The following is an 11,861-nucleotide window of genomic DNA, read 5'->3' as shown; positions in this document are numbered from 1 at the left end:
CTGGTGAGGGAGCTGCAGCGAGAGACTTCTGTACCAACTCTGTGTCCTCATGCCAAGACGTAACCCATTACCTTTCCCTCCTTGCTTTAATTTGTTCAGCATTTAAATGCTCGTGTACCCTCATTAGACACACTCGGGCGCACACACAAACACTCGCACAGACACACAAGTTAACACTACTGTGTTGTTGACTCCAGTTTTATGGGGCTTTTGGCAGGCTGGTGCAGGTAATTACCCTTGTGGTCTCCCAGTCTGAGCTCCCCTCCTCCTCCTCCTCCTTCTCCTTCTCCTGCTTCCTCTTTTCTACTCTTCACTTACTTTTCTCACCTTGACTCTCTCCTCTAAATCCCCGGTTTTCCCACCTACAAGTTCATAACGACTGAAAAACTCTCATCTGAAATGTGAGTGCGACTGCATCAGTAACCTTCTCCAGTCGACCAGTGTGCGTCTTTCTGCTGTGGTGTGAAAGAAAAAAATCCCACAATGTGCGCACAAAGGTTTCAGAGTGTGTATTGTAAGGTTAGTGTGTGATGAGCAACGAAGTGACACAGTGGGGAATAAAAGAGTCACTCTGCCACCTGCTGGCACATGACGTGTGTGTGTATGTGTGTGTATGTGTGTGTTTCATGTTCTTTCAAGGCTCTGCTTCATAGTAATCTACCAATGCTTCTGTTCAGTTTTAGATCTGCTATATAAGAAATTTAATTATAGATAAATGTTTCCACTCTGAAAAGCACTTACAACTCTTACAATTAACATATGTTAAAGGGATACTTCACACAAAATCAATAATTCACCAATTTTCTACTCGCCGTCATGCCAAGGAAGGATTTGGAGTACTTTCTGAGTCATCAAAACGCTTTTGGAGTTCCAGGGGGGGTTCGGCTGGCAACCGATTTTCATATAATGGCGGCGGATTGTGCTCACTTTTGAATCGTCCAAAACACACACTATGAAACATCCAGATACCTCCATACTGCTCGTCTGTACTGACGCAAGTGTCCTGAAGCCGCCACATGAAAACGTTTTTTCTATGTTTTCAGCCTTGTTGTAGTAGTAGCTCCCAGTGGCTGCGCAAGATGTGCGAGATTTGCTGCGAGATGTTCTTCCGTGTTTACATCATACATCCAATGGTTTACAACGATAAACGACTACAACACTACTACAACAAGGCTCAAAACAGAGATCAAATTATTTTTTTCCAACATCCAAACAACTTTTTCATGTTGCGGCTTCAGGACACTTGGGTCAGTACGGACAGTGTTGGGAAGATTACTTTGGAAATGTAGTTGGTTACAGTTACAAGTTACCCTGTTGAAAATGTAATAGTAGTAACTATTTCAATTACTTCATCAAAGTAATGTAACTAATTACATTTGATTACATTTTAATTACTTTTCTTAATTTTGAATGAATGCTCTCAACTTTTAACCATTTTCACACTTTCAGACCTAACGGTTAACCTTTCAGCAGTACTTAAGACAACATAAAGACAATATAGCTAATAATAGACTCCACAAGATACCTCTTTTTACTGTGAGAACAGCTGTATACTTTACATTAGGCCTATAGACACATAAGGGTTAGGCTATAGCTGTAACTCTTCCGACATGGACAGTTTAGATGTCAACAACATCTTCTCCGCTGGCAAACACTCTTTGCACCACACCAGTGTTCCCTTATGATATTCACAGCAACAAGCAATTATTAGCCTATAGTATAGCAAGAGGCACACAGCTATGCATGACATCCATACCATTAGTGCAGATTTTTAAACCCATCTGCAAAATGTCCACAAATACTACAGCAGCATCTGTACAACCCTTCACCTCAACAAGAGCCAGCGGAGACCGTGTGAGTCACATACGTGCACAGAGAGAGAGAGAGAGAGAGAGAGAGAGAGAGAGAGAGAGAGCATCAGCTGTCCCTCTGTCCCTCTCAGCGTCGGCATGGTCCGGTAAAATAAAACAAAACTCATCCGTCCAGTCACTTTGCCACCTTTTGGTGCGGGCCATGTCATTAATTATCTGACTTGCTTACTTGGATATTTCACTCAGACGACCGGCGGATCATCTGGTGTGCGCGCGGTAGCCTAATATGTTCCTTTTTTATTTCTCCATTGCGCGGTACATCTTCACATTTACGCGCTCTCTACACAGCGTAGGCTGGTGTACAGTGTGGGATGACATCGAAATAATGTAGAGCAGTGCGCACCTTGTCTCTCATGTTGCCCACTTACGTAGGACAGGTGCAACACTGTCAGTGTGGATCATCGCGGGTCAGACATTTGGCTCTTCTGTGTCAGTATCCAACTTGCGGCTTTGAAAGGAGGACGTTGACATGAAAAAACTATTTTGATAAACCCGAGTTTTTCCGATGATTTTTCAAATGTAACTAAAACTGTAATCATGGAAATTTATAAAAGCAACTGTAATTTAATTACACATTTTCCCACAGTAATGTAACTGATTACAATTACGTAAATTTTGTAATTAAATTACGTAACTGCGTTACATGTAATTCGTTACTCCCCAACACTGAGTACGGACAAGCAGTATGGAGGTATTTGGATGTTTCATAGTGTGTTTTGGACGATTCAAAAGTGAACTCTATCCGCTGCCATTATATGAAAATCCATTGCCAGCTGAACTCCCCCTGGAACTCCAAAAGCGTTTTGATGACTCTCCAAACCTTCCTTGGCATGACGGTGAGTAGAAGACTGGTGAATTATCGATTTTGGGTGAAGTATCCCTTTAAGATTTGCAGGCACTTTGTATTACAAAAGCACACATTAGGACAGAGCGAGAGAGAGAGACAGAGGTGTGTTTACCTTTTCCAGTAGTTCGTAACACTCCTCCAGCTTCTGAGCGCGGTCCTTGAGTATGTTGGTGCTGATGTGATTGTACTCCTTCAGCCAGTCCTGATACTCGCCTTCCTCCAGGTCCACATAGGCGAAACACAGAGTCCTCAGACCTGGGGCGGACCAGAGGGGAATAAAGCGATCAATCACTGTGGTCACGGAAAAGCAACAGATCATGTATTTAGCTTAGAGTGAATAGCCCCAATTTTTTTCCATTGGAAAGCTGAGAAGCCGGTCGAAGGGATAAAATCCAGGGCCAATGGTTCTGATCTAATTTAAAACTTAGACTGAAGTGGAGTCAGGTAAGGTCAAGCCTTTAACACTCTGATTTATATTCAAGAAAACGTGTCCTCAAAGGTCGGAGTCGTAAACAACTTCTGACATATAGTCAAGTCAAAAGCTCTAAGACTCCTCTCTTGTTCGACTGAAGGGGAAAGTTGGCTCATTTGGACACCACTGCATTGCAGCATCCACCTGGTGCCTTTGTACTTTTCATCCTGACTCTAGGTGGTTGGGCTTACACAGGGGAGGGGGCAAGTCTTTCAAGCTGTAAGACTAAAATCCAACCAAGACAAAGGTCTTCATTGTTACAATTCATATCACATAGAAAAACATTCAGTTTAAAGCAGAAGTAAGCGATCCGGTCGTTTTGGCTAATGCTGCGTTCCAGGCAGGCTTTTGAAACCGTAAATTACAGCTTCAAGTCACGTCTTACGACTTTGTAGCGTTCCAGGCAACCCACTCGTGTTTCTCCGACCTGTTTTACCGGTGAAAGTCACTATAACGGCCACTCGTAACTTCCGACCCGTGAACTCGCACCAGATCGAACTGGTATGACTTCACAGGTCGGAAAAACACGAGTTACGGGCTGCCTTGAACGCACCATAACAGTCCTCGTCCCTACGTCACCACATTCACGGCGTCCCTTGGCTGCACACACAGCCCTGCATGCCGTTCTCTCTCCTCATTGGATAAAAACTGTAGGATACGAGAAATGTTTTCTCCTCGCTCAGAGCAGAGCAGAGTGACTGACAGACCCGTGTTTCAGTCCAAACACTCTATGTAAGTGATTGCTGTCGGAAGATATAACTATTTAAGACTTATATTAACACAAATATATCACTTACTTCTGCTTTAAGTATAAAACTCTCAAGTTCATTTGTCAGAGTTGGAAAAGTTCAGCAAAACCATGGACAAAATCTTTTAAATCATCATAAAAGGTTAAGATATTACTAATACAGAGCAAAAAAAAGATATACCCCAGGAAGAGTGAGGTGAATTCAGGAGAAGGGATGTCGAAGAGACACATCATTTATCACAGAGAGAAAAACAAACATCCAGTGAAACAAAAGAAGTGTTTTTACGTCTTACCTTCAGTAGCAAACTGTTCCAGATGAGCAATAGTCAACTCTTTGTACTGGGACGCCTCTGTCAGACGCTCAAAAATGACATTATCCTGTAAAAACACAAAGTAATTGGCTCAGAAGTGAAATACAATGCCTTGTGAAAAATAATCTGGATTCATTTGGAGCGGTGACGGCCAGTGATAATGAGATAAACATACAGCTCCTTTGCAGTAGAGCCGTAGCTTCCCGCAGGGGGTCCTGACCACCACGGACATACGTTTGCGGTTACTGTAAAGGAAGCACCGGGTTTAGTTTCAAAACAAACTATAGTCTTATATCAGTGACTTATTTACTGAGTGAGAGGGATATTTATGGAGTATTACCTGGAAAACTCCAGCACATTCAGCAGCTCATAAGTCATCTCTTTCCCCCTCTGAAAGACACAAAGAAACGTCAGTCGCTGCTGCTGCTGCAGAGTGAGCCGCTCTCACTGCACACGGACACACACACACACACACACACTCACGGCCTCGATGATGACGGAGTGCGGCGTCCTCGCGGTGAAGACGAAGCCGAGTCCTTTGGCCCCTTTGACCAGAGCTCCTTCGTCTGGCGAGGAGGCCTGGTAGATGAGCTGGTTGCCCTCTCGCTCCGGGACCACCGTGTGGCAGACGGCCATCATCGTCAGGAACTCACAGATCTGAGGCGATGTAGGCTGAACACACACACACACACACACACACACACACACGCAACCAGAGCAGACACGGTTATTAGGACCAGACTCCGGTCGTTTTTAGGAAGATTTATGAGAACAGCTTCAGAGACACCTACGTGGTCCTTCTCAATGTTCTGGATGAGAGCCGGGTCGTCAAACTCTGTGGAGTTATTGCTGCTGGACGGCAGATTACTGTGGGGCAAAACATTTATACAGAGAGTTATTTTAGGATGGAGAAAAACCTCTTTCATAAATTAATAGTATACGGAAGTTAGTTTTCTATTTTTTTTTAGCAGGATTTTATTTTTTATTTTCTACCTTTATAAACACCCAAGAGGCAAGAAAAACTTGATATACCTTGATGATTTTTTTTATTATTATTATTATTTTTTTTCACCTGTTAGAGCCTCTTTCACTGATTTGTGGTGTTGGTTCTTCGTTTTTCGTTCTTTTTGGTTTATGATGAAGTAAATACGAAAAAAAAACAAAAAAAACATTTACAACTTCTTTTTCCCCCAGCAAAAAAAGAAAACTTGGTTCTAACAATTTATTAAAAAATAAAATGAATAAATAAATAAAATACATTTTCAAAATCACTTCATCATGGTAATATTTCACACATGTAATTGCAGGCTAAAATAAACATAACCCTTTGTCTACTGTCCTGTTCAGAGCATACACAGTACATTTACTTCTGAAAACATGCAAAGTCTGAAATAAAGAAAAGAATATTAGGAAGGGACGACAGGTGAGACGGGAAACTAACCTGAAGTCCTCCATTGAACGGTCACAGTCAAGATCAGGGAAGTGGCTGCGGTGACGAATCAGGTCGTAGTGCAAAAGGAATCAGTTCAGAATTAGCCGATGAGTCGATTAGTTCATTTGTGCAGATGTGCAAGAGTTCAGTCGAGTGAATTAAGAGCAGCTTGATTCTTTACTACAAGTTAGTCTGAGACATGAATTAGTTGGGACAATTAATTAGAGATCAAAGGAAGTTCAGTGCAGAAGTGGATTGACTGGAAACCTAAGATCATTTTCTTTTAGTGGGAGTGTCCGTTTACAGGAAGAGCAAAGAGGTAAGAATGCGTTGTAAAAAATGAATGACTGACCCATATGTTATCCCTGCGATGGTACACTTCTTAAAGTGCATCACGTTACAGGTCAGAGTGCCCGTCTTGTCGGAAAAGAGATACTTCACCTGAAAAAGACAAACAGACGGGGCAGGGCGATGAGAGATAACGCAGGCCTGAAGAGAGCAACATGTGACGGTAACTCTGTTTGTCTAATACTGACTTGACCCAGCTCTTCGTTAAGATTGGACGTTCGGGCCATGGCCGGCGTGTCCGTCTCCGAGTAGTACATCTCCACATCCTGCAGGGGGGGGGATGAACAAAAACACAACTTATTTGACTTGTTTGCAGTTCATTATATTCGACGCTGTGCATTATAAAAACGCACAGATGGTTCATACCCAGTTTATGAAGAGGGCCTGTGTGAACTTGACCACCTCCAGGGTGACCAGCAGGCTGATGGGGATCAGGTTGTTGTACAGGATGATGAACGTCAGCAGGTTATACGCAAAGTTAGTGGAGATGTCACCTGCACACAAACACAAAACACTCCCTCATCTACTTATTTGTGTCTTAATCCTAATTCCTAATTAAACTAAGGAGTCTTAAATTGCAGGAATTGAGGTGGTGTGTGTGTGTGTGTGTGTGTGTGTGTGTGTGTGTGTGTGTGTGTGTGTGTGTGTGTGTGCGCTCACCAGCACGGGACAGGTACCAGCAGGCGTCTTCAGTGTGCTCTCTGTTCCAGATGGCAGCGCCGACAGAACTGACCAGCGCCATGACCAGCAGGATCCCAAACAGGACCAGGATCTGCATGTTGGTCACCCGCTCCACATTAGAGCGCTTCAGTGGCGCCTTGGTGGAGTTCTGGGAGGCGGAGATGGTCAAACACAAATACTCAACGTTTTATTGAGTTACAAAAATGTCTCCAAGAGGAAAAAAAAAAGTCAACTTATTAATTTAAATTTGGTGCATGAGGACAAACATGATACAAATATAAAATGTTTTCGTTTTATCATATTCTGGCAGAGGAATGTGTGAGCAATCCCAGATTAAAAGTACTTCTCAGCTTGGAGTTGCTCCCAGTTATAAATGCGTCACACAGTTAATTAAAAGCTGTAAATGAGTCCCATGAAATCCACAAATATCAAAATTCAACTCGAGAATTCTTTTTTCTCTCTCTCAAGATTTTCACAGCCAGGATTTTTCCGAGTTTCACAAAGTCACACACACATACACACACACAGGGAGAGTTTACCTGCATAAGTTTGGAGTCATGACCTGTGTAAACAACGATTCCCACAACCCACTGAGTGTTCCTGAGCTGGGCGCCGCGAAGCAACACCTGGTCCGGGCCCAGGGGAACCGGACTGGAGAGGAGCAGAGAAAGTATGAGCACAAAAAATGAAAAATGAACATACAGATTGAGGGCGACCTGCATTTTACGAGTTATATGCGAGTAAAAATACATGCAAAAGGAGATTACTCTATAAAGTCACTTCACACAATTTTTTGGCCTCATTTTAAAAAAATAAAACTATTAATAAATATTTTACCTAGATTTCTGTGACCTGGATGTGGTAACTATCAAATCTACGACATAGGTAATATCATCCTGAGGTCTTTGCCACATTTGTGTTGAAATACAAATTACTTATTTTTCATGTTTAAAAAAAAAGAGTATATAATATTGGCTGTGCAGCTTCTACAATCAATCAATCAATAGCTGATCTAGAAAAAAAAACGAGTATGTGGGTCTCACTTCTGGTTCTCCAGCCGCAGAGTGCCGGTGAAGTCATACAGGTGTCGATTGGGACCTTCACACTCCAAACGACCAGACAGGGCCATCAGATCCTCCAGGGTCTGCATAGTAGCTGTGAGTGAGAGACCCTGAGAGGAAAAAGAAAAAAAATCAACCACATCAAGTAAAGTCAAGGGAAGTTCATTTAAGAGGCAACTTAATGATCACAAAGTATGTTACAGAAAATAAAGTTACAAAAGCAGGAGACTGACGGAACAAGAGCAGGAAACACTATCGGGTCTCTCAGGTGAGTGACCTGTTTGGATTCAAATGAGAGACTGCGAGGAAGTAAATAGTTTCATCTGATACAGAGTCCTGAAAGTCGATGCCATCGCTTTCTACCATCTTTAATTAATTTGCTCACTTGCATCTACTTGTACTAAAAGGTACTGGATGTTTCTCCCTACTTAAACCTGAAGCACAGAGCTCTGTCCGGGTGGATCAGCAGCTCCTAGTGCAAAAATTAGGATTTAATCAACATCTATGTGCACTGGGAAATCTGACCTGTCTGATCTTTAAGTTGGTTTCTCCATCCAGGTTCGAGGTCTCAGTGTAACACATGGCCTGGGGCTCACTGTGGAGAGGAGGCAGAGTTGCATCAAATTACAGAAATGTGATGAATCTTTTAGTCAGTTCACAGAACAAATCAGCCGGTGACAATTGTGAATATTGACAAACTGATTAATCGATTAGAAATTTGCTGGTTACACATTCACAGATATTAATATTCACTTTCTTTACATAATTTCAACTGATCGGTTTAAAGACAACTACAGTTTCAGTGACTTAACATTTTTTTAAATCATCGTTATTATACATTTTGTACAAACAATTAATCAATTAATAACAAAAAAGTAAGTAGTAGGTTAGAAAAGTCATTAGTTGCAGCCCTGAGATTTAGTCTAACACACAGCAAATGATTAGTATACATTAATGGGGGACGCATGTTAAAAGGCAAACATGCACAAATGTATATTTATGCCCACACACACACACACACACACACACACTGGAGTCTGACCTGGAGGACACTATAACCATGTCAGCTGGAAGGTGCTGCCCATTGGTCACCTTCACTATGTCTCCTACTGCCACCTAGTGGCCAGGAGGCAGCATTGCAACAGCGTGAGAGAAAGAGAGAAAAAAAGATGGGGAGAGTGAAGAAGAGGGATGTTAAGAGAAAGGGTAGAGGGAAATAGGAGGGGGGCGAGAGAGGAGGACAGAGAGGGGAAACAACAGGCAGGTTAATGAGTGACCAGCCAAGAGGCAGCCCTACAGAGAGGGAGGAAGTGACATGAGATAAAGTGACAGTGAGCACAGCGGTGCAGAGCTGAACCTGTTTGGATTAGGCTGCAACAGAGGCAGACCAGAGGGAGATACAAAGAGATTACAAGCTTGTAGATAAGAGAAAGAGAGGGAGAAGAGAAAAGGAGGTGTTCATGGTTCAGCTCATTTCAAGGAGACAAATCATAACACTGCATCCCATCCAAAACAATTATAAAACTGTAGCATTGCAAAAACCATTTTAAAAGACAATGTGACGAGATAAAGTTTGAAATCCAAGTGAGATAAAAAAAAAAAATAATAATAATAATCTGGATTCTCTGGAAAAATCTGTATGATAACATCAACATGTTGGTGTTGTTATAATCCAGACAGACAAACAAAACTGCGTCAGGTCTAAACTATTCAACCCTGTTCTTCAGGATGCTTGTTCTCCTGAGATCTGCAGGCAGAGACTTGTTTCCGCCGGTACGCAGATGGGAGATCAGCTTAACTCTGACAAATAACATGATCATCACGGGTAACGTTGACTGCAGCGTTATCGATTTCTAAACACAGCTCTTTTTCCCCAGGATCCTCCTCATGGCTTTTATAGCAGAGCACCACTCTGCTGCTGAGCCCACACCACGCCATTAATCTCTGTGTGCACAACTGTTTCATGTTGTAATGCTGCTGTTTTTCTTTTTAAATGTTTTACGAGCCAAACTGTGATGAAGTGAAAGTAGAAAGTGAAGCATTTCAGGGGAAACTACCTGTCACCACCTCTTTACAACACGAACATCACTGTGTTAACAAAGCAACTGGACCGGATTCCTTCACCTGCACTGACCCTGAATCAGAACGGGGCTTAATTCCTGGTCTCTACTGTTTTCACGCTCAAATTTGATTTGATTCGATCCGCTGGACCAGGACTGTACACAGCTGGACTCGGTTAATGAGTACATTCAAGAAGAAGGTCACATTCGGCGTCTAAGTAAGAACAGACATTGCACTGGGACAAACTGTGTGGCCTGAGGAACGCTGGATACATCAACAAAACACAAACACACACACTTGTTATCTGGCTCCAAAAAAACATCAATACAAATTGGAGGAGTTTTATCTTATTGCCAACGATCCGAGCCGAAAAGCAGAGATGGATGCTGACCCAACACAGACTGAGTGGCTACAGAGAAATCCTGGAAACCACAGAGCAGGTGAAGACGGCACGTAAACACTGAATATTGAAAAAAAAGAAGAACTTTGATGTTAATCTCTAGTTTTAGACAATAAAATATGATTCATGTATTTGTTTTTACGTTTTTCCTGCTTTTGTCTGTTTGCTTTTCCTTATATTTACATTATTATTTTAAAGGGATAGTTCAACATTTTGGCAAATTGGCCCATCGCCATAATCGCTATAGTCATAGCAGTAGGTTCATTTTACCTTTATTTGTCGGTGTAAGCTATTTTTAGAACAGTGGAGTAGAGTGGCAGGCTGCTCAGAGCTACGCTACGGAGGCTAATGGGATTTCTTGGTTTCCCTCATCAAACTCATCAAATACAAAATCCAAAAACTCCAAAACGCTCTGGTGGACAAGTTGTGACCTGCACATTCACCACGCTATGAGATAATAACGGAACGTTACGAGACGGAGTTGCTTTAGAGGTAAATTCATGCAAAACCGCGTATGCGCGTTGCCTTTAGGGACAGTTTTTCAGCAAGCAGTCTCTGCATTTGCCTCGAAAACGGCTCCGTTTCGTAACATTCCATTATTATCTCATAGCGTGGTGAATGTGCAGGTCACAACTTGTCCACCAGAGCGTTTTGGAGTTGTTGGATTGTGTATTTGATGAGTTTCATGAGGGAAACCAAGAAATCACATTAGCCTCCGTAGCGTAGCAGCTCACGGCTCTGCTCCGCCGCTCTAAAAATAGCTTGCACCGACAATTAAAGGTAACGAACCTACTGCTATGACTATAGGGATTATGGCAATGGGCCAATTTGCCAAAATGTTGAACTATCCCTTTAACATTTCTGCTCTTGTTCGCTCTTATACAAGTGTGTCTTTCTAAGCGTGTGTGCGCCTCACAGTGTTATTCCAGGTCACATCTGCCAACAAACTGACTCGTCGAACAGGACGGAGCAGTGGGGAAGCAAAAGCACAGGAGTCGATGAGTGAGAGAGCGACAAAGATGAAGTCTGCAGTGTTAGTGATACCTGTTTCCAGATGATTGTCTGCCAGGCTCCGTTCCGCAGCACTGAGAGACAAGGACAACAGAGCCATCAGTCAGCCTATAGAGCACCTCTCATACAGTATTCACAGCCGCTAAACTTTTGTCTGGGGCTGCGTGGCCCGCGCTATAGTGAGTGAGTGACGGGCAAGAGCCATTCACTCAGCCATGAAAGGAAAACAAAACCACACAAATAGATACGAGCACACTCATGGAAAAGTGCACATACAGTTGATGCACACTAACAAGCACACACATGATACCTGTTGTCTTCTTCTTGTTGACTGTGTTGTCCGCTTTGTGCCTCTTCTGTAAAAGACGCAGATTAAGATGCGTTAGCTTTCAAGAAAGAAAAAAAACCTCCGCTGTGCAGTTCATCTCTCCTACTAGAAATATGTTTAAAAATGAGTCAAAAAGCCTGATCGACTCACATAGTCCTCTATGATCTCTTTGATCCCGGCCACAGTGAGGATGAAGATGAGTGGGACCAGCGTGGTGTAGCGACCGGTCGGCGATACATCAGGGATTTGCTGAAGAGAGTCAAGAGAGGCAGCACTCAGAAATCATTGTT

General features: G+C 42.7%; 1 protein-coding gene across 7 annotated transcripts in view; it reads right to left on the bottom strand.

Moving 5' to 3' along the window:
* Positions 1–11,861, bottom strand: part of atp8a2 (ATPase phospholipid transporting 8A2) — a 54,338-nt gene that overhangs the window by 31,358 nt on the left and 11,119 nt on the right. For 4 of the 7 annotated variants that reach the window (XM_083995389.1, XM_083995390.1, XM_083995394.1 and 1 more), the window contains exons 4-22: positions 11,722–11,820; positions 11,554–11,599; positions 11,277–11,317; positions 8,814–8,887; positions 8,297–8,366; positions 7,754–7,881; positions 7,250–7,361; positions 6,690–6,858; positions 6,396–6,523; positions 6,218–6,295; positions 6,034–6,122; positions 5,691–5,735; positions 5,322–5,372; positions 5,041–5,116; positions 4,733–4,921; positions 4,590–4,639; positions 4,425–4,494; positions 4,232–4,316; positions 2,831–2,973 (exon numbers count right to left, since the gene is read on the bottom strand). In XM_083995389.1, coding sequence (XP_083851515.1) covers positions 2,831–2,973; positions 4,232–4,316; positions 4,425–4,494; positions 4,590–4,639; positions 4,733–4,921; positions 5,041–5,116; positions 5,322–5,372; positions 5,691–5,735; positions 6,034–6,122; positions 6,218–6,295; positions 6,396–6,523; positions 6,690–6,858; positions 7,250–7,361; positions 7,754–7,881; positions 8,297–8,366; positions 8,814–8,887; positions 11,277–11,317; positions 11,554–11,599; positions 11,722–11,820 — 1,743 coding nt within the window. Of the gene's footprint in view, positions 1–2,830; positions 2,974–4,231; positions 4,317–4,424; positions 4,495–4,589; positions 4,640–4,732; positions 4,922–5,040; positions 5,117–5,321; positions 5,373–5,690; positions 5,736–6,033; positions 6,123–6,217; positions 6,296–6,395; positions 6,524–6,689; positions 6,859–7,249; positions 7,362–7,753; positions 7,882–8,296; positions 8,367–8,813; positions 8,888–11,276; positions 11,318–11,553; positions 11,600–11,721; positions 11,821–11,861 lie in introns of those variants that run through there. The other 3 variants (XM_083995391.1, XM_083995395.1, XM_083995392.1) reach the window with 3 other exon arrangements.

This window comes from Trachurus trachurus (assembly GCF_905171665.1).
Source record: "Trachurus trachurus genome assembly, chromosome: 20".
Taxonomy (NCBI): domain Eukaryota; kingdom Metazoa; phylum Chordata; class Actinopteri; order Carangiformes; family Carangidae; genus Trachurus; species Trachurus trachurus.
This window is presented reverse-complemented; position numbering and strand designations above follow the sequence as displayed.